Below are 23,452 nucleotides of genomic sequence, written 5' to 3'. Positions count from 1 at the left end.
TGATTATATATTGCATGAAGAAAAGTTTCCTTTCAGTGCTGCAGATGTATTCAGTATTCATTTACTGGAGTGGCCCCTTAGTTCTCTTGCTATGGGGCAGAGTATAAAGGAGAGACCAACTGGTCATGCTGGTAAGCAATCCATTAAGACATAAGGTAAGACCCGAGGTTTAATGTGTAGTATATGTCAACCGCTCTATATTAGATACAGTGTTAGCTTCCTCAAATAAATATCTGCCTTGGATCATTCATTTTGACTGCCTGTGACTCAGATGCTTTCGCAGAAGTACCTCTGAGCTTGCACTAAGCAAATATTAGTACAGAAACCGTCCTCAAATTTAAAAAGGCTGATTGACTTTAACATGCAGTTGTACAGCCACTGCGCACACATCAAAACAGGAACAGCGCTGACAGCATTTCATATTGGCTTTGAGGTTTCAAATGTTGGGCTGAAGTCTTCACTTAGGCTAACCTCTCATTGAAGTCAGTGGAAAATTGGGCTAAGGACTGCGTAAGAACCTCAGGATTTGGTCTGCCGTTGTTATGAGGATTTATTTATGATTGAGCCAAATTTCTAAAGACAGGCAGTGATAAGTGTCTATATCATATGTGATGTCATTAAACAGAGGGCGGTTTTAATCTATTCCCAGCAGCTCTGAAATAACACTGTAGACACTCCCTTTCTTAAGATGTTACTTTTCATGTTCATATTACTGTAACAGACTGGACTAATTTTATCTGATCCTAAGCATTTGGTAAATCCTTACAGAGAACGGGATTTGCACCTGGAGACAATTACTGGATTATGCTATTTAATTTCTCAGAGAAAAGTGAAAGTGTGATAACAGTCTGTGCTGTGAAAAATCTGGTCTGCGCAACATGGACCTACTGATCTTCAAAATCACGCCTAGTAAAGTCCATGCTACAGAGTTCTTTTGCCTTGAGTCATATCCTGCCATTGGTGCTGTAGATGGATTTTCCCACTGGACACCTGGTAGACTGCATTCATTAGGTACAAAAGAGACTGGCTAAACTGGAGCAAGAACGATCAGTGGGTTGGAGGGATTGACTGATGAGGAATGTTTAAAGCAGCTAAATGTGTATGATTAAGTGATAACAGAAGGGCACAGGCATTAGAGCCATACTTGAAAGGAGTGAATCCCGGAGAGGAATTATTTGGAGTAGCACAAAGAGGACTAACTAGAAGTAAAAGAGGGAAGAATTTGGTTGAAAAACTTCCTAGTACTGAGCTTTGCCTGCATGTGGAATAGTCTCTCAAGAGAAGTGATGGAGGTCACCACTACTTAGAACTTTTAAAAGTAGATAGATAAGAGCCTTTAAAATGTATGGGAGGGGACACTTTTGCACTGTTCTAATTGCTATGACTGAAACCCACTGAAATTCTACATTAAAAACTGGTCTCATTCATGTGAAAAGTTGTAATGATGCTCTCTGTGTACTACGGTACGACCCTGTTAAATAGAAAGATCTGATGAGTATATTCCTGCAAAATGTCTCTAACAAAAAGCTCCCTGTTGTAATGATTGTCTGGCTGCGGATATTTACATGGCAAGGATTTGTAAACTTGTTAATACTCTCTCAATAAATTTTAAAGAAATAATAAAAAACATTAGTCTTGTTTATAAAATGGATGGGAGAAGGGCAGATTTTTGATGTGGAATGTTTTTTTCTCTTTTTTAAAAGGAAACTACAGATGCGTTAGGGAGAGGTCCGTGGGACTGTGTTGTGGAAGAAGCGATTCATGTCTATAGTTGTTATTCTTGTGAGGAGGTTTGTATCATTCATTGTTTTAAAGATTTCAACACTTTCTTTTTTAAAATGTTGACAGGACACGTGGCCCAGTAGCTCCATTTCACAAGGAGTAAGAAAATATTTCTGCCAGGTATCAGCACAGAATTAAATTATTTAAATCAGTTGCTGCTATAAGTGCAGGATATGCTTAAGGGGGGGGGGGAATGAGTTTTGCAGACAATAACTAAAATTTACAGGGGGCTTTTCACAACATGTCAAGGCATCATGGGAGCTCTCTCAAGGGAAGGACTTTTGGGTCATTCTAAGCTAGCAGAACGGGACAGCTGATCTAAATAGTAACAGAGAATGTCCTTCATTAAGTAAAATTCTTCCTCTAAGGCTTCAGTTTCAGAGTTAACAAATTGTAAGAAAAAACAAAACAGGATTTTATATTAACAGAAAAGGAAGGAGAAAGCCAGGTATAAGCCCCTGCCCCACCCCGCCCCAAACGCAATCCCCTCCCCCAGAAGTTCTTTCCCCCACAGGCCCAGGGAGTTATTTTTATAGTGTTCCCTGGCTTTCCTCTGAACTGCTGATTGGGCTGTCAGTTCCAGTGCTAGGCCATTACACCTGTGGGAGAGCTGAACATAGAATTAACCCCTTGCTTGCTGGTGCTCAAGTCAAGCTTCTGCACCTGGCCACAGTAATCTGACACAAGGGGGGTGGAATTAAAACTGTCACTTAATCAACATCAGAAAGTAGAAAAGAGATCAAATTCTACAAGAAATCATTTGTGGTTGCTAAGGGAATTGTTGAAAAAGCCCTTTTTCTTTAGGTCTTTTCTCCTGCTATGTAGCAGAGGGTTATATTTGATGGGGGGCTTGGAGATGTTACATATCAACATAATGCACAGAATCATAGTAATGGGGGCAGAATCAGGCCCTCTATGCTTCTGCCATGGAAAAAGACTGGAAATAGTGCTGAGAAAGCAGTGTCATTTTGCATCCATCTCCTGGCTGGTCTGGGACTGCCAGCAGCAGCCACTTGGCTGAATTAATTCCTGTGATGGAGGGTGCATAGAGGAACAGAGCAGCATGCACTGAACTAAAACACATGGCCCATGCAGTTTACTCACAAGCAGCAGCAGGACGCATGTTGCAGACTATGCAGAGAATGAACACTACACTAGAGTGGAGAAGTCAGATTACATTGCCAGAAAGTAAAATCACTATTTCTCATTGCAATATTCTAATGCATTCCTCCAGCTGGAGTTCAACCCTTCAGCCTCATAGCTGAATACTTCATAAGCTTTTGTGCCACTAGCTGACAGCCTACAGACAAAGGACCCCATCTACAGTGTCAGGGTGGTGGTTAGTGTACTCTGGTCCCTCCAGTACAGGGCAGAAGCAGTGTAAGGAAGCTCACACAGCTAATGCCCGGGATGTAACCCCACTGTGGATAAGCAAGAGAGCCTAGTCTCTAGGGCTATCTGTGGCATTAAGCACTACATTTAACACCCCCCTCCCCCAAAATAAATTAACAAGGGAAGCCTTTGGAATTCCTTTAACTCTATGACTTTGGCCTCTGCACTCAGTATATTTCAGTGCTATGTTCTCACAGTCAGACTTACCCAACTGTCCCAAGACTGAGTCGTTCCCTGGTTTCCTTTTTTCTTTCTTCTCAGGACTACTTTTTCTACCATCTCTTCCTTTTCTTTTGGGGTCACTTTTCTTTCCCTTTGTTCTCTTCCCAGTTTGTTCTGTTTTTTTTTCAAATAAAAAGAAATGTGAGCTCACGTAACCAGGGAACTTGATGATGAACACTTTGGAGCATTCAGGAGCATTGAGATAAGGATGAAATTAAGAACTGGAAGAATCCTTGCTAATCACCTTCTGTGAAACAATAGCAGGCTCTAGTGCAAATCTGGGTCCAGAGCTGCACAGGAGATCGGTGTACCGCCATTTGGGGCAAGTGGACACTACAGAGCTCTAGATTAAGGAAAGGTTTTCAGTCCCAGAGACTGTATAAAGAAGAAATTTGGGCTTTGATCCAGCAAAGCACTTAAGCAGAAACTGAACTTTAAACACAAGTGGTTCCATTGAAATCACTGGACTGCTCATTTACTTAAAATTAAGCACTTGCTTAAGTGCTTTGCTGGATCAAGGGCTCTGGGCACCAAGATTTCAGTCCTGAGAATGCAGTGCTTATAAACCAAACCCCTACATATGAACACCCCAAAAGACTGAGGCAGTTCCAAGCTTTACAACTTGTTGTATAATGCAAATTTGCAATGTAAACTACAGGCAAATGCCAAGTGCTTATCAACCTACTCTTCCACTGCTGGTATAAGGTCGCAAAACAAGTTTGACAAAGATCTTATTGGCAGCATTTTTAAGCAGGCCTGTCTTGATTTGACCCTTGCTTACACTGTATAACAATGAAAAAACAAAACTCTAACACCTAAACACTGCATAAAATCCAACTAAACCCAGTGGGAGAGACGTGGCTATTGAAAACTGCCTATTGAAAACCAGGAAGATAAATCACAGCTATTTGGACATTCAACTAAAAATCAATATATACTAAATGGTTTTGCATATGTACTGGATTTATTCTTCTTGGGGGAACAGGATTAAGATGTACCCTCTGAAAAGAACAATTACTAGGTGAAATACTCAAAGCTTTTTATATATATAATCTTCACCTGCAGAAGCTCATGCTAAATCTACTACCTTCAGCAGGGAAAGAACAGGGCCCTAAAAGCAAAAGTAGGAGCCTGGATGGCTGAAGGAATTGGAAATATGATTTCTAGCTGTCCGTAATCTGATCATTAGCTTGATGCTGACCCAAGTTGGCACTGACCAAAAGTTATTACTATGTGGTGGCTGTAAAATGACAACTGAGCAATAATTCTAAGAGATCTATGTAGTGATTGGTGGAAGGTATCAACTTCATATAAACCACCATCAGATTTGTTAGCAGCCTTAGCAGAGAGGCCATGGAGGCTGAAGTCTCCTCTCTCCCTAGAGGTAGTCTCTCTAGGCTGAAATATAGTGGTGGAATTTGCATTACAGCTGCCTGAGAATATCTGTGGGTCTGGATTAAGAGAGGATTTATATTTCCAGGATTGCCAATCCAGGATCTTTCATGAGCAATGGACTCACTGAAAGAAAGAAAGAAAGAAAGAAAATAAATAAACACTGATATAACTTAGATAATGTTTTCACCCCTCAGCCACGAGGCTGAGATACTACATTCCAAGTAACTCCAGAAGACTGGGGAAGTTCCAAACAGACACATTTTTCACTTGACTTACAAATAAAAATATGACTTTGTTTAGACATCGCAACGGTTCTAAACAGAAATATGAATGTTACCTTTTCAAAAGGAGCCTGTCAAAATAACAGCCACATTTCACAGTCAGGAGTCAACTTTACATTTCATGCAAGACATACATGTGAGATAGAAGAGGGGTAGTTTTACGTGGGCAATTCCCAACAGTTTTAATAAGAACCTCCTGCCTAAATGATCATTCATCAATGGGAAAATAAACCTCCAAGTTATGAGTTTTAGGAGGAGCTCCTTCCAAAAATACAGCGTGCCAAACGTGCCTATGGGGTAGCTCCACCAGGTTGTGTTGATCAATTGCCATACACCATAATAATTAGCAACTGCACTCAATCGAGAAGAGTGATACGGATTTCTTGCTTCCCCCCAAAAAAGTTATTGCTATGTCGGCCAATGAAATCAAGTGTCAGTGAGGAGGAAATACCGGTGAGGAAATATTAGGAGACAAATATTCTCCTCCACTTGCAAATCATTTCGTGCCATAAAATTCAACAACAATTTTTCCAAGAGCCTGGTCCTGCCAAGGGCTGATCATCCTCCACTGCCACTGAAGTCAACAGCAGCTCAGCAATTTATGGAGGCCAACAGCATTTTATAGGATTGGACCCTAAAAAGGTGCCTCTCTTGTACCATAATGAAATGGAGAGTAGTAACTGCCACATGAAGCAACTCTACTGATTTGGCTCATAACACTACAAAAGGCTGTCCTACTGTCAGAAACAAAGCTGAGCCCTGGAAGTCTCAGGGAAGCATACAGGTGTCCGAGCTACCGTGTGCTAACCAGTGTAGTAGGAGCCAATGCAGTAGAAGAATATGCAAATAAATGGTCTCAGAAACTAACAACTTTGCACCCCAATCCTCTCTGTATTACGAGCCATCCTAGCTACATGGGGAAGCACTTGACCTCTCTTGAGGGAAGCTATTATCACTGATTTATTCAACTCACTTATTAGAGCTTCATTTTGGTACTATCCTTCATTCTCCTTAGCTGAACAAAGCTGTGGAGATCTGCATCTCATGGCTTTCGGTTCAGACTGGCTTAATTTCCCGCATGGAAATAAAATCATGATGAAGTGTCCATTTGAAAGGCATTCCCATTTATTTTAAGCAAACAATAAATACTGCTCAGATACAAGCTTGAACACTTACAATTTTACAGCAGTAAAATTCCTCATTCCTTCAAGTCATTCAGAGCAGTTCTTATTTCTGGACTTCAAATGCTGTCCCATGGAAAGCTTGTTACTTTCAAAGTAGGTAAAGGTTCAAAGCAACCCTTCTGGTCAGAATACCCTGCGCTTTGTAGATGAGCACCTAACTTCAGAGAGATGCTTATGACCCACAACTCAAAGTCAACAAGCTGGATTAAATCTCTAGAAAAACTTCCTAACTGTAAGAACAGTAGGACAATGGAACAGACTATCTAGGGAGGTCGGGGAAGCTCCTTCACTGGAGGTTTTCAAAAGGAGGCTGGAGAGCCATCTCTCTTGGATGGTTTAGACATGACAAATCCTGCATCTTGGCATAGGGTTAGACTAGATCAGTGTTTCTCCAACTACTGTACCCCCTTCAGGAGTCTGATTTGTCTTGCGAACCCCAAAGTTTCACTTAAGAATTACTTGCTTACAAAATCAGACATAAAAATACAAAAGTGTCACAGCACACTATTCCTGAAAAACTGCCTATGTTCTCATTTTTACTATATAATTATAAAATAAACTGGAATATAAATAGTGTACTTATATTTCAGTGAATAGTATATAGAGCAGTATAAACAAGTCATTGTGTATATGAAATGTTAGTTGGTACTGACTTCGCTGATGCTTTTTATGTAGCCTGTTGCAAAACTAGGCAAATATCTAGATGAGTTGATGTACCCACTGGAAGACCTCTGGGTATCCTGAGGGGTACGTTTACCCCTAGTTGAGAACCACTGGACTAGATGACCTTTGTGGTCCCTTCTAACCCTATGATTCTTCTACTCTTATTCACAATGTCAACAAGTAGCTTCACTAATTGCCATGTGATCACTTATGGAGTAAGGTATCTTTCAATAAAGGTTATCAGAGTCTGTCCCATGGGATCAGCAAGTGCTCAACACTCAGTACCTCTACTAATCAGGCCCTCTATGTAAAATAGGCCCCAATCAAACTTCCCCACAACTTTGGGATAGTTTTGATCTGGATCCAAAAGGTAGGTCCTATTCTGAGAAGCGCTGAACACCTGTAATTTCCACTGAAGATAATCAGTGTCCATGGCTGGTCAGCCCCACCCAGTATCAGACTTTTTGTAGCTTGGACCCATCTCCGACTAGGCCATACTGTACATGATTACTGGACCTTCCTCTCTGCACTACAGAGCAGCCTGAGTCAGGCTACCAAGAAAAATTTGCACGGAATCAAAGTCACAAACTTTTCAACACTACATTTCTCAGGCTCAAAATTTGAGTCAAAGGAAACTTTGGTAAGGGAAAGTGCAGTCCAGACAGTTCCTAAGAAACCCCAAACACGTGATGGCTTCAGAAGCAACTCCAAAGCCACAAACACAACAACTGGCGGAGGAGTCTGCCAAAGAGCCAGATGCTGTTTCTGGAAGAACTGTTATGCAGCCTTGGTTTTTGAGTCTTGTACTGCCATTGAAAAAAGGGAAGAGGAATTTATGAGATGTGGGGTCGACCACTGCATGTTTAAAAAAAAAATAATCAAAGAAAAAAAGAAAGAAATTAATTCTAGATTCGCTATTTAATAAAATGCTGCCAAGTGCTTCCCGTACTGTGTGCATGATGTTCTCCACTAATAGATACATATAGCCAAGTGAATTACAGACAATCAGTATTAAAATGAGACAGCATCTAGGAGCAAAAGACATTCCATCGGCAGCTTCACCTTTGATTCTTAACAGAGCCAGAGGCAACTGAAAAGAAGCCAATGCAACTGCTACTAAAACACGCCAACGAGCCAGATGCCACAACTAAAAACACCAACCTCTCTAGCCTTGCACCCAGCATTTGTAATCACCATCCAAACAGGATGAGGAGGAACTGGAACGGAACAATGTGCTCCAGCCACAGCATCTCACTGCAGGCCAGACTGATGTCTTAATTTAACTATCCAGCAAAATGATTAGCGTTTACTACCCAGAGGTGATACAGATCTACTTTGTATAGGGTCAGTGAAAACCACCATCTCAGCCTGTCAGCAGAGTCAGGGTAGGAAATTTACTCTTCCCTTGTCTTAATAAAACAGTAATAATCAGAACACTCAAAATGCACAGTGCTTGATCACGTGTCGATTTCAAAGCAAGTGAGGAAGGAGGAGGTATCATTCTCTTTCTCCCTTCCCGCATTTTGCAGTTGGGGAAACTGAGGGTGTGTATACATTGGAGATGTAAATTCCAGCTTGAGCAGATATCAAGCTAGTGTGCTAAAAACAGGAGCGTAGCAGTTGCAGTGAGAGCACCAGGAGGGGCTAGCCGCCCTGAGCACACACCTATGGTCTCAGATGAGATCAGACTCGGGGTGGCTATCCCACCGCTACACTCTGTTCTTAGCACATAGCTCGATCAGAGCCAGCCAGGGTATGTCTTCTTGAATTGGAATGTACCCCCCCCCAACTCTAGTGCAGACATTCCCTGAGACTCAGAGAAGATAAGGTCCCGATTCTGCCCTCACTTAAAGAGTGAAACTCTTACTGACTTTTATGAGAGGGCAGAACTGAGGCCTAAATGACTTGTCCACGGCAGCACAGTGAGTCTGTGGTGGAACAGAGGCTTGAACCCAGGTCCTGACCCCAAGTGCTCTATCACAAGCCTACCCTGGGCAGAGCATAAGCTCCCAAGTGTCTATAATTTGCTATATTTTCCACAAGATAGCTCAACCACATTTATCAACATAAGCAAAGGAAGGAAAGACCTAATCTGGTGATGCTTTTGCTTCCACCTGTGCAGGTTTGGATATGAGTGTTTCATATTATATGATGGAACTGGAAGCGTCTGTGATTACAAGTACTCCCAAGCCATTAGCAGAAGTACCTACCTGGATAAAGATCCTTCTTGATCAGTTGCATCTGGAGATGGAAGATCTGCTCCTGAAGTTTGCAAATGGAGTGTTTCATTTTCTCCCGCCTCGTCACCATGTAGCAGAGATTTCTAACCTGCAGAAACACAAGAAAGAGTTTCCACTTTCTGAGTGGACTCTGAGAAAAGCCCCAGCTGCTTGGCAGTGCTACTGAAGAGTCAGCTGACTGAAGGTGGCTCTCTAGATGCTGTCCCTTCTCTGTTGCTCAGAGAAATCCCAAGTATTATTATGACTGTATTACCGTAGTGCCTAGAAACCCTTAACCATGCCCCAGAACCCCACCATGTTAGGTGCTGTACAAAGACACTCTTCTTTTTATCTTCATTTGTCTGTTCACCTTATGCTCGGATGCATGATGCTGTGATTCGGATATGCCCAAGTGGTTTTGAGTAGGTCAGGCCTGCAGGATAGGAGCCATCAACAGGCTCCTGGCCTAGCAAAAAAGATATTCAGAGAACAGGGACAGAGGTAAAAGGCTTCAGTTCTGGCTCTGGGAGCCCAAGCCTTGCAGGAGGGAGAGGGCCAGGAGCATCGTGTAAGTGGCAGTAGCTGGAGTCATTATGCGTGCAGAGGCCAGAAGGCACAATGCATCCAGGGACACAGGGGCAGCCTGCTCACCAGTGGCAGATCCTACACCCACAGAACACGTGTAGCATGTGCTCTCCCAGTACAGCCCTCCAGACACTAGCCAGCATGCAAGAGGGAAAGAGGCCATGGCTATCTCCACAACCAATCCCTGTTTGTCCCCTCTGAGGTCTGGATCACTTCTGGCAGCATTATCTGCTCCCCTTGTGAACAGGCAGCCATATCACAGCTGTCCCCTGCATGGAGAATGTTGGGGGAAGGAACTTTCCTGGGCTTTCTTCCTCCCACCCATGCTCTGGGGCAGTAGACTCTCTGCTCCTATTAGGCTGTGCCTCCAGCATCCATGGAGAGGTTGCTCTGCAGGCCTTCTCTGATGAGAACCATGGAAGTTCAGAGGGCATGGACAAGATATGGACCCAGTAATGGCTCCTACGATTGTTGCTGATGGCCAGGAAACAGACACACATTGCTGCTCCTTTTGTACCCAAGCTGTGGGGCAGTTATGCCACTATCCGCCATTGGATTCCTCCCTTCACTCTTGGGCAAGTGAAGACCCCAAACAGAAAGGTGTGCACAGTGAACAGACATGCTGGTCACTGAATGCTTGCCAGACCCTTTGCTTTAATCTATAACACATTTACAGACTCTATTTTATCCACATTTTGTGCACAATTTTTCAGGCTTTGGTTTATTTGGGGTTTTCTTTGCCACCTTCTACTGAACATAAAATAACAGGAAGTTTGATCTTTACCTTTACCATTGAAGTTAAAGTTCAGTAACTTGAATTCAGGAGAAAGCTCTTAGAGCTTCCCCCGTGCTTCAGTCCAGAGTGTCTAAGAGATGTAGGAACTAGGAAGTTACAATCGACCACCTGGACCCAAATCCTGGTCCACTTACTCAAGATTAACTTTCAGTACTTGCTGTGGCATAATCTTTAAGCCATGCTGCTGATCTGAATGAAAGGATTCAGTAACTAACTTCCATGGGGGTGGGAGCCGGGGGCGGAGGGGCGTGGTAACTTGCTTTACCAATTTACCCAGTTTTGGTTTTGGGAATTAGCTTTACAACCACTGTGGTCAACGGATTTGCTTAATTTAACGCGATGGCTATTGTGACAGATCTAATGAAAGAGTTAATGTCTGTAAAGTGCTCTGTGATCCGTGGATGAAAAAATGCAATCGAAGCGCAAAAGATTTTATTATATGTGGATATATAAGGACCACAGTAAAGGCTTGGCAGGCAAAAAGTGAGGAGTGTCTCCAACTATCAGGCCAGGTTGTCAGCTAGGGCAAACCAGTGTAGCTTCACTGACTGCAGTAGAGCTATGCCTGTTTACACCAGCTGAGGGTCTGGATCATACGTGCTATAAACATTGTACAAATCAAAAGATTATCTGGTATGTTTTCCCCTGGGTTCACTCCCGCAGTTCTGATTCATATGTTCTATTTATGTCCTGTTTTGGCTGGGACAGTCCCTTTTTGAAGCCCTGTCCCGGCCATCCTGACTTTTTTAGCAAAAGTGGGCATTTGTCCTGTTTGTTTTGGCCAACTTCCCTTCGGGGGTGGGGAGCGGTAACGCCAGACCCCTGGGGGGGTCAGGGCTCAGGCTGGGGGCAGGCAAGGCTCGAGCGAGCAGTGCCGCCAGCCCCGTGCAAGCTGGGGGGTTGCCCTAGGCGAGCGGCTCGGGCCAGCCCCGTGCAGGGGAGGAGAGAGGGCTCAGGGAAATATGGGCACCCTAGTTCTATTGAAACCAAGAGGAGTTTTGCATGAGTTTGGGCTGCAGCATTACGCAGTGAGGAAGTTACCCGCTATTACAATAATAGGAGCAAAATATGTATTTATTTGAGAACTGTGCGTGTAAAACTGTTTGCATAGCCAGGATAATGAGCTACTGAAATCAGGGACACCTCATAAAGTCGACTGTTAATCTAAAACAGACTCAAGGACACAACGTATGAAAAACACTGAAGTACTGAACTAATATTGGGCTAGAACCTCAGCTGGTGTATGCTGGCATAGTTCCACTGTCTTTGATAGAGTTGACACTACACCCCATATTCTTCATAGCAATATTATTATGATATGCATATGGCATAATCATGACGTATATTATGCAAGATTGGTCATGTGAGATAGCATTGGAAAGGTTATGATTTACTGCATATGATTCTCCTATTTGTATGCATGTATCATTTTTGTATCTGAAGTTAGGAATATTGTCTATGTATCTAGTACAAATGTGTTTACACCGTGGAACGCCCACTAGGCAAAGGACTGTGAGTCTAGATGACTGGCTGGGATGGGCTCATTCAAGTCAATGGATCATTAGGGAGAACAACAGATCTTAGAAGAAGAGAATCTCCCATCAGGGAGCCTTCCTGGGGACACTGTCGGCAGCCTTCGGCTCACGACTGCTGTGACCCTACAGGGACATGTGACCAAGTCACCTGGTTCTTGAGTCTATCTTGGAATACCAGTGTTTTTCCACTGACCGGGTGTGGGAACTAAGCTTGGATACAAAGGGTTCCTGTCATATGCAAAGCTATTTAAGGCAGGGGATTGACATCATCGTGTAAGTGTAGCGTGTAAGTGTAGCCAAAGCCTCAGTAGCTGAGGCACATGGGACACCTCTGTGGTGATGACAGGTGAAAAAATGCTGGATTCAATGAAAGCTGAGACCATAGGAGGGGAAGGTGAACGGCAGCACCACACAGGGTCATAACACTCAGACACGGGGCTTCACTGTCAGTTGGAAACAACTGAGGAACAAGGACTGAAGTGGGGGGAAGTGCTGACCCAGTCTAAAAGGAAATTTTAGCCTGTGAAAGGAACACCCGGCGTTTTTAAGCTGCACGCAAATGCAGCTTTCCCCATAAGAGCCTGCAGCCTGCTTGAATCAACATTTAAGGTGAGAATTTGCTGCTCACAGCCAATCTCTTTAGTATATTAAGTTTAGACTCCATTTCTGTTTATTTGCTAAGTTATCTGCTTTGATCTGTTAGCTATCCCTTATGATCACTTAAAATCTATCTTTTGTAGTTCATAAATTTCTTTTTGCTTTATCACAAACCAGTGTATGGGAGTTATAACATGGGGAAAAAGCCGTTGTATATTCACTCTCTACACTGAGGAAGGGGGCGAATGTCTCTGTGCGGCGCAAGGCGGTATAATTTTGGGTTTAACCTCCAGAGGGGTGGGTGCACTTGAGTAGACGGGCAGTTCCTTAGCTGAAGCCTTCCCATGCAGAGCTGATCTCAGTATCTGGTATGTAGCTACAGCTGGGAGTGTCCCTACATGTATGTGTGTTGGAGGGCACTTGAGGTCCTGTCACAGCAGTACAGCATAAAGGGAGCCCAGGTTGGTGGGTCAGGCGGGCTCAGTGGTACCCCAGTTCCAGGTGGCATCCTGGGGGGAACCCGTCACAAAAGTTATGCCAATATACTCTAGAATCTTGCTCATTGCACCATCCTATATGTTGTTTATTCATAGAAGTCAAATATTTGCCTTTAGTTGCCGGTGTATTTTGTCCAACATGGAAAACTTTGTTCAAAACAAGAGAAACTTTCTGTGTGCAAATGACAAAGCTTCAGAAATAAGCCTAGTCACCAAAAGGTCAAAACTGCCCCCAAACTTCTAGGACTGTCACTCTCCTGAAGTTCCAATACTTGTAACCTCCCCATCCCTCTCCAGAGAAACGCTAAGTACTGGACACTTCAGGAATTTCAACGGGAAAGTAAAAACCTGTACAAGCAAAGGCAGCCACAGACTGAGGGGAGAGGGAGGAAAAAGTAGCCCAAGTGTCAAGTGACTTCCTTACAGTCATCGTGCTGGTGCATGTCCAGGACTCCAGCACTCAGGACTGACACCTGAATTCAGGGTCAGTCCTCAAGCTGAAGAACTGCAGCCCTCCTCTGTTTGCTCTTCCAATCCAGTGCAGAGTAAAAAATAACTGCTCTCCTCCAACAAGACTTTGTTTATGGTTCAAGCCCTTTGTCATGCACTGTCAGTGACACTGAGTAAGGTAAATAGAGATGCAGCTCTGATTCCGTCCTGAGCCCACCTGATTTCCTGGTTCTTCCAGTCACTGATGAGCTAAGCTCTGCTCTCATTAATAGTCTGTCTCAGCCCACTCAAGACCTATCCATTTACAATGGCTGAGCTCAATGGACGTGCATGCGGGGAACTCAAAGTTGAATTTGCTCTGACATCTTTACCGGTGCCAGGTTCAATCCTGCCCTCTGCTGCTGTGTATAATGAGAGACACAGACAGCTGGCCACACCTAAAACACAGCCCCACAGCTCAGGTCCCCACAAGGGCTGGGTCTGTGAGTCAGGTGGCATGCTCACCCCCATACAAGTTGCCATCAGCTGCAAACCACTAACTAGCAAACAACGGGTGCACATGTTACTCCTGCTCAGCAAAGGACACCTCTCAGCCAGCCCTGACCGGCAGCATCCCTGGAGCAAAAAATGCAGCAGGCATCCTCTGTTTTCCATTGCTCCACTGGTGAGGGCAGGATTTGGTCCCTAATGTGTAAGCTGCTCATCTGAACTTCTGTGCCGCTGGTTAAATGTCAGATGCACATGCAGAGGTTACTGATCAAAATTCCCTCCGCAGCCTGGAAAGATGGTGCTGTTGCCAAGTGATACCAGCTAACATTTGTCTTGTGCTGAATGTAAGCACTGCAGTTTTTGTCAGCCTGAAGTATCTGTGGTTGGAGTGACAGTCTGATGCTGTCTCCATGGCTGTGTCTTGCGGGGGGAGGGTCAATATTTTTTAGAGGAAATGTATTGTCTCTGCTGTAAAACAGAAAATGCTAATGGAATCTAATCTCACTTGACAGTGAGTGTTTACTCAGCCTCCTGACTTTCCACAAGCCACAGCTAGAAGAGGAAGGCAATAACCTAGGAGGCAAAGGTTAGTTCCTAGGAACCGACATGGAAGTGAATTGGCCATAAGGAACTTTTCAATACTCTTTCTTTCTTTCTGCTCTAGCCACATCACTTAGCAAACCTGGAGTATGATTCACAGATTACCTAGACTGAAAGTGTTCAGGAGCCTTTGTGTCTCTAATAGTGACACATCAAACCTGACCTTTCCCCTCCCACCACCTTCTCTAATGTGGCTACCAACATTATAAGCAGCAGTCTTGTGTGTCACAGGCTGTTTCTGAAAGCTTCCTTGTCCGTGGTAAGGGGGAGACATCATGTATTTACATTTGCCCCATGCTCTCCATTTGCTCGCTCTTTACCAATGAATTAATGTCCATGAATTTTCACAGTGACAGTGAGCTTCCAGGATCTGAATTGTAAATAACAACCTAGACAAACAAAACAACTGCTTGAAAGTGAGGTAATTAAAGACGTAGAGCCCCTGTGCTCAAACAATTATTATGCTTTTCAAAGGCTCTGAATGCAGGAGGACAATCATGGCCATTTGCTAATGGCATGATGGTTTTTTTCAATATTAAAAATAAATTGTTAAATAGGGATAGAGGGAGATAACAGAACCACAGAAATGGAGAAGACCTATTAAATTATCTAGTCCAGCCCCTTGCAAGTGCATGATTGCTACCCACAGTTCATTTTCTAACCATTTGTCCCAGTCAGCGAGGCATCCATTATTTCTCTTGGGAAAACTATTCCTCAGTGTAATTGATCTCACTGCCAGGAAATTTTCCCAATATTCAGCCTATTTCCTTTCTAAATTTGATTCTGTTATTTCTAGTGATATCCCCTTGCAGCCCCCAAAATAATTATTCCTTCCCTTGGCACGGTTGCGTCCTTCCCAGATTGTAGGTGGTCCTCCAGTCCTCTTTCTCTCACTGCTTAGCCATGCTATACATCTTTAGCTCTTTAATCAGCCGTTTCATCAATTCTGTGGCTCTTATCTGAACTCCCTCCAATATGACTGCATCTTTCTGGTATTGAGATGAGATGGGCTTTACTGCCAGTCCCGTGCTTTGTAAGCTACAAAGTCATACACGATTATCTAAACATCTAGGGCGTTGGTGTTACCTCAGGACAACTGGAAAGCACTTACTTTGTAGGAGGGAAAGCTGCTTTTTTTTTTTTTATAATATAAAGAAGCGATTTATATATTGTATATTTTAATATGTGCCCTTCTTTTTGTTATGGATTGAAGCAAACATCAAATTGAAATTTCTTTATGAGGAAAACAACTGCCTTTGGCAACCTGTGTATCAAAATGTTTGGCAGCGTCTTTCCTCTATGATTCTGTAGTTTTGAAAGAAAACATTATTTGCCTTTGCTTAGAGATTGCTATTTACACTACTAAACAACACCCCTCCTGTCTCCCCCGGCCAATCTCTGATGCCGCCTGATCCCCTTGGAAGTGTAGAGCTTTTGGTTGAAGCTGATTCAATACTTGGAAGAGGTTAAAAACAAAGACCTGTTAGAATTCCGGGAACAGAGAAGTGGACATTTCAGTAGAGGAAATTTGCTGAAAAGGAAATTGAAAAGTGCTAGAATCATAGCTGTTAAGAGATGGCAAATATCTATTAGGTCATGTAGTCTACATCCAAAGGTTCTCTAGCCCACTCTCCCTAGTCTTGTCTATCTCTCTATTCTTCTGTATGGATCTCCACTACAAAAAGGACATAGTCTAACAACCTCATCCATAAGAACATCTCTACCTGATGTCATCTGAGATCAAGCATGCCTGTGCACACCTTTGCTCACCACGGCACCAGTCTCATGGCACATGCAGAGTCTGTAGCACACAGCCCAAGTCTCGAGCCACTTTGCAAAGCTAACTTGGACCCCTAGTAGCTTTTTAAATCTTAATTCTCTGAGGCAGCAGTAGGTGTTAGGCACCAGTGAAGACTGAACCCGACTGGGTGATATCAGTTTGGGGCAGATCAGTGCACTAGTTTGAGCCACGGGTGTGTGCAAAAAACATTACAAGAAGTAGAAAATGTTATTCTCAGGTCCTTTCTTTAGGACCTCTGTCTCTCAGAAACCCCATAGCCAAATGACTCCAAATTTGCACCACTAAACCTACCCCAGATCCTGATGAGGCACAACAGTTTTCAAGACAATCTGCTTATGTATGTGGAGTTCAGAGTATGCAGACAAACAAGCTGTTAAACAGAAATCTCATCTCCAACTCAACTCCATTAGTGCTACTGCCCTGCTATGATATTAAGGACTCTGACTGGCTCCTAAAGTTGCCCTGCCTCATGCCAGTGTGGGCCTCAGCAGCAGGATTTTGTACCAGCCACATCCCGTTCATGGTGTGTACGGGGAGCCCAGCAGAAAGTGTGTTACACTGATCTAAACATCGTGGCAGTTCAGGCATGAACAACGAAGGGAGGAATGGAGAGTGTAGGTGAAGATGTACTTTGACAATATTCGTAAGGAGACAGAAGAATTGATATTTCCGTAGAAAAGACACATGATTCAAATGACAGCTCAGCATCCAGCAGAGCTTCCAACTGGAGAAGGGTCTGTAAGTGAGTCACATAAAGGCAGAGAGAAAGACCAGGGTGATCAAAGCTGGCGTCTCAATTCCACAAGCAAGTGGCTCAGTTTAGGCTGTGTTAAACTGTAATATGTTTCTGGATGATCGGGCTTTCACATCAGTTAGGCAAAGATTTCTCTGTAGGCCCAATGTTCCTGGAAAGCAATAGCATCCAGAGAGTATTTCTGAGATGTTTTGAATGTGCCTGATTTAAAATCTCATTCTTAGTAATGGAGCTACACCTGATGCACCAAGCCAGAATGGACGCGACGGGAGCAGGGTTAGCTCAAGGCTAACACATTCCCTGTCCTAAAAATAATAATAATTAATCATCTTCACTTCTATTGGGCCTTTCTTCTGAGGAGCTCAAAGTACTAAACAAACACTAACTATGTCTCACAACAGCCTTGTGAGGTAGATAAAGGGATGTACAAGGAAGACATCACTCCCAACCATGGCCCACTCCGAGAAGCATCACCTACCAAATAAGCACCACCACCTTCTGCTGCACCCTGGAATTTCCTTGGAGGTCTTCCATCCAAGGACTGACCAGCTCCATCCCTATTTAGCTTGAGAGAGATGGCAATATCAAAGTACAAGCTAAAATATGCTATTTCCTGCTTCCCTCCTATCCCACCTGCTCCCCTTAAGTGCTCAGGACAAACTGTGCCACTCTGCCAACCTGCTCCTTTCTCTCTCTCACTCCTGAAAGACCAGGCCAAACTGCAGCTGAGGGCTGGCCCGCACGTGTTCTGTGCTCTCTGTTTAATCCCCAGCTGAAATCAGCTGTTTCCTCTGCTGAGTGATTCAGGCAGAGTGGATAGCACTGACTGAAGGAGAAGAGGGGATGGCACTTTGTAGGTGGGCAGTCCTTCTACACACCAGCAAGGAGAAGTGTGGAATATGGGGAGGAAGGAAAGTACGTAGCAAAAGAAACAAAGTCCTAGTTTCCCTCTAGCTCTGTCCAGCTTCCCTTCAGTACCATATAAGCCTCCCATAACCCATGCCTTAAATTTGGCACAGCTGTGTAAGCTGCATTGCATCTAAGATGTCCTCCATGAAGGCCTTTATTCTGTATTTTCAGGGCATGGTCCACATGCTCTAATAGGCCTTTCCCATAAATCTATGACTCTATTTCCTGTGCACAATTCCTTCCTGCTACAGTGGTTTTCAATAGCCATTCAGTGCTTTGGCATCCCTCTCTCTCCCAACTGCCAATTTTGTGACATTTCACTACACATTTTGTACTGCTTCTTCCCGGCACCTTGCCCCCCTGCTCATACTGTCTCTCATGACCCTACTACTTCTGTCAGCTCTGTGCCTGTGTGAGTCATTAAAATAAAATTTACAAGAATTTAAGAGTGCTAACAGCCTGGTGCTTCAGAAAGCAGGTCTCTTATAAATTTCCCTTAGCTGCCTGCATGCACAAGCCGAGCCAGCAGCGGACGCACCAGGGGAGAGCAGGCGGCATTAAGTGTGAGAGATCAGTCACAATCGTTTGTTATTGTAACTTAGCTGACATTGACTCTTCCTTAAAAAGCCAACAGGCAGAAGCCCTCAGGGTTTTCCTTCCCCTCCACAAACTCAGGTCGGATACAGAACACACAGGTCTGTGAAGGGGAGCTGGAATGGTCTGACATGCAGTGGACCTGCCTCAGCGGAGTTTAGTGTGATACACTCCAGGTGGCATGTGTCATAAGGCTCTGTCCATTCAGAGATCTCCCAGAGGAGGTGGGCCATTTCCCCCTATGGAGACAGCTGGACCAAGCCATGAAACACTCAGTCCCACCAGCCCTGAAGTTCACTTCTACCATTTTATCTGTCCATATTGTTTTGTTTTTAGACAATACATAAATTACATTTCTGTTTTTAATGTGAATGTCATGCTGGTGAAAGGTGCCGAATTGCCAACCCTGGACAACCTCTATTTTGGGTCCAATCCTGCGCCCCTGGAGATCAAAGAGCAGGATTGGAACTTTCATCTCCAAAACAGGTAGCTGCAGTGTTGGTTTTCGGCTGCACTGCACGGCCAGCATGCCTCTCCTCTGTTCTGGGGGGACCTCATCTGGAGGAGCGAGGAGAGTTGGGACTCCAGGCACAGTCAGTCTTTGACCTCTCTGCTGAGACTGCCAAGAACTGTCTCAATTGTGCAGGTGGTTTTGTGATGAATGCATATGTCCCCTAGGAAATGGACTAGATTGAGAAGCCTATACAACTTCTGTTCATATTTTAAAAGGAACACCTACACTTAAACATAGGGAACATAAGAAGTGGGATGACTGGAGGGTTGCTAATGAGCTGCGTTATGCAGAATTCTAGCCACTGATAACAAACAGGCAGATCAGAGCAGAAGTGTAAGTGAGGTCTAACAAGGTCAACAGACATGAAGACAGCTTTTTCCAGCAGACACTGGCCCATATTAAAGAAGCCCTGGTAGAACAACAGAGTAGGTCCTTAAACCAGAAGTTGTACTCACCCTCTCTAAGTCTTGCCTGAGATGTGTGAAGAGCTTTAAGCGTCGGTACAACACATCCTGCTCTTGCTGAGCCAAGTTGTCCACTTCGTCTGTTTTTGGTGTCAGCAGTGGCTTGTTGCAATTCGCTTTCCTCTTCAGCTTCCAGTACTGATAAACGAAATCCACCAGCGACTCAGTTAGGTCCAGGTTCTCGGCTACCTCGGAGGGCTTTACAAGTTCATAGAAGTCCTCTTCCAACTGCTGGAGCTTCTGTTTTCGCAGCGTGACCTTTTCCAAGTCCAGCTGGGCTTGGTCTGCCTCTGCTCGTGCCTCGTCCGGAGGTTTGGTGGCCCCACTGCTGTGCTCAAGGCAGAAGGATTTGAACTTCACTTCATCGTTCTCCGCTAAAATAGTCCGCATGTCCAGATTGTGGTCAAAAGCGCAAGTGACGTGGAATGCAGTGATGCAGGCGGGCATGGAACACTGGAGGAAAGACAAAGCAGGGAACCCAGGTTATTTCACTCACCGCCCATCATGGCACACTGAGGAAACGTGCTTACCCCTGTTAAATCACTGTACACAAGACTACAGCGGCACTTGGTCATTACAACAGGACGACGAGATGTGTGAGCCTGGCCCGACTATAAAAGGGATCATCCTACCGTATGTAATGCAATAAGTGACTCTGCACGTTACTCCAGGGCACCCAGCTGCTTGACAGAGAAAAGCAGTAAGAACTTGACACTGTACAAAGAGCAGATACCAATACTGAGAAATGAGTATATTTCCCAAATCTCGTGTGTGTACGGCTGGTCACCATAATTTCAAGCACAAGAATCTTCATTAAACTGCTACCTCCACTTGGTTCCTTTCAGTCTGATCCCTACGGCCCTTCTGATGCCCTCCACATAAACCAGGTCTCTCTGTTGGTTATTATAAAAATAAGCTTCTGACTGTTCATCCAATAAAATAAGCAATACTGTTCTTGTCAACACTATGGTCCAATACTATGGACAAATGACTGTAGCTGGGTAAATGAGCCTCTCCCGACAGAAAATTAATTTATTTCTTATTGTAATTTCTCTCTCTAAATTACCTTCGTTTCCTTTTCTTTAACTCTAAAAACGGTCTTGCTAATTTTATCTGAAGTCTAGAGAGGGGGTCACAGTCCATGAGTAAAACAGGAATCTAGGGAGCTTCTAACACTGCTGGAGCACAGTGCCTTCATTAATAAGTAAGCAGCTCCTATTGAAATTCCACTCCCTCTAGTTAGCTTTAGAAAAAAAGACGGGGGAAAAAAGAAGAAAAGAAAATGGAACCCGAGCTTATTCAGAACAGATAATGTGAAAATGAACATTAAAATCGGTACAGGGATTAACTTGCTGTCCAAAGTTATTTTAAATTCAATAAATGAATTTTAAACAATTTTGCTAAATTCCCTCATAGTTAAATTATTCTGTCTGGATTCTACAGGCAGCAAAACCTAAATTATGAGTTTCCATTGAAGCCAACCCATTTCCCAGCTAACATGTGGGTTGTACACATTTCAGCACATTCTCCTCCCCAGCCCTCCTCTATTCATTAACTATTTTTAATGGCTCAGAGTGTCAGGTAATTATTTAAACCATAATCCATACGAAATCAGTCTATTTCAGCTGCTAATGACCAGTTAAACGGCAATAACGAGCCATTCTGAGGGGCTTATTACTGTAGACACCACATTTGGCAGTTTATATAACATTATTCGGGGGGCGGGGGCGGAGTGAGCAGTTCCAGCACGAATGACCACATTAAAACGTCTGATATTTCCTGAAGGCTGATGACAAAAATACAGGATGTTGCACATTTTTGGTGAGGTTTGGGGTAAGTTTTAATTTTCAAAAATACAAATTCCAGTTGCATTTAAACTGCAAAAACGTTATTGTTTTTTCTCTTTGTCCCATCAGTCTTGGCTTCCTGCCCTGTTATTAAGTTACAGAGCACATGAGCTTTCAACATTGCTGTTTTTAGATATTTCCCCTTGACTTTGTTTATAAATTTGCCGGTGCTTATGAAAGCAAGAGACTAACTAGATCCAGGCATAGAGCAGGCAAGTGGTGTCCAAGTTAACCTCTCACACAGCTCTCCCAAAGCCCATTAAAATCAATGGAAAGATCTGCAGGGACTTCAGTCAGCTTTGGATCACCTCCATCCTGACCTTTTGCATGCCTGCTATTAATCCTATGCAGACATCTCTGATGAAGTGGGGCTGCCAGTTGTGCCACAGTACCTGTGGTCACATTCAGGGCGGAAAGAGACCACGGAACTTATCTAGCTCTGAGTTTGGACATCATGGGATGTGGACAAATGCCCACTAAGGATTAGATTGAGATTACTGGGCCATTTGAACCACAATCCAAACCATGTCTGAATCCATGTCTCCCCCTCTTAACAGATTTCAATATGTGGATACCTGATTTCTAATTGTGTTAATGTGTTTCAAAATAAGCAAATTCCACTAAAAAGTGAGTATTTACCCACAGTTACCACATAGCACTGCTAACTAAGACACCATGGTATTTCCCTATACCTACACTGAGAAACAACACCAGTACACCAGATAACACTGTGTGGTAGCCATTGGTAAAGGGTGATGTTTTGATGGCTACCACTGTTGCTACTGCAGAGCGAGCAGGAGACTTTTTGCCTAATACACTGACAGAAGTGCCAGCAAAGTCCTGGATAGAGAATCTTTATTTCTGCCGATGCTATGAGGGGCAGAGATACCAGCTTGCTCATCAGACCCCAGATTTTTTGGGTAGAGCCAGCATATCTTCCTTCGGTTCTCACGCCGCGTACACTTGCTGTGAAAGTCACTGGGACCGAATATATTCAACAAAGTGATGCAATGTCATTCGATGGAGGCACCTTCCTGACTCTAATGTAACTTTAAGGTTGGACTCCTTTGCCAGCTGTAAGTTACCTCGATTGAGTTTTCTTGTCTGGTTGCCAAAATGGTTATTTTACTACATTGAGGTATCTAGCTACTAATGTAGTCAATCGAATCTATATTGGAGCAACATCTGGGGGCACTTTAAACCAAATCATTGGGAAGATCCTTTGTGCTGTTATGTGCATCAATGGCTACTGCACCGTAACAAAAGTGGACACTCGGAACTGGTTCTAGCGAACCATTCAAACTAAAACAAAATGGATGCATCAGCGTTGCCTTCCTCCCTGACTGTTTACATCACAAACAGTATTAATATCATTATTCAAGTGTCTGTGGCTTTTGCCAAAACAACAGCCTACAGAGCGCCCTTTACACAGGAAAGATTATCTGCAGTACCTTGGAAATAAAACAAATCGAATGACACTCGTCCTGGATTTCTCCTTTGACAGATGGCAAGCAGCAGTTGTCAGAGACTGTGCCCCAAATGCAAATAGAAAATAATTAGCAAGCTCGGCTGACAGGGCAACAATGAAAGGTACCTGTTCCGCAGCAGCTACCAAAAGACCTTGCATAAACTGACAATAAAAAAAACCATATTGATCCATCAAATCATTCATGAGCACAGAACGCCAATGGAATGAGGCGGCAGTCTGACAAGCTGAATGAGCTCAGGCATTGGAGGCTAGGGTAGCACACTGGATCTCACAATACTTATGACAGTAACAGAACATAGTGAAAATAATGTTACTGTATAGCACGGGGTGACCAAACTGCAGTTAAAGTGCGGCTCGCGGAGCCCGCCCACCCCACTCTCCACCTATCAGACT

General features: G+C 43.8%; 1 protein-coding gene across 7 annotated transcripts in view; it reads right to left on the bottom strand.

The window, feature by feature from the left end:
• JADE2 (jade family PHD finger 2) overlaps positions 1-23,452 on the bottom strand; it is a 210,528-nt gene that overhangs the window by 6,994 nt on the left and 180,082 nt on the right. For all 7 annotated transcript variants that reach the window (XM_045026036.1, XM_045026037.1, XM_045026034.1 and 4 more), the window contains 3 exons: positions 19,715-20,176; positions 9,130-9,247; positions 3,382-3,510 (listed from right to left, as the gene is read on the bottom strand). In XM_045026036.1, coding sequence (XP_044881971.1) covers positions 3,382-3,510; positions 9,130-9,247; positions 19,715-20,176 — 709 coding nt within the window. The remainder of the gene's footprint in view (positions 1-3,381; positions 3,511-9,129; positions 9,248-19,714; positions 20,177-23,452) is intronic.

Source organism: Mauremys mutica, chromosome 8, assembly GCF_020497125.1.
Source record: "Mauremys mutica isolate MM-2020 ecotype Southern chromosome 8, ASM2049712v1, whole genome shotgun sequence".
In the NCBI taxonomy this organism is placed as follows: domain Eukaryota; kingdom Metazoa; phylum Chordata; order Testudines; family Geoemydidae; genus Mauremys; species Mauremys mutica.
The sequence above is the reverse complement of the archived record's forward strand: the minus strand, read 5'-3'. Positions and strand labels throughout refer to the sequence as shown.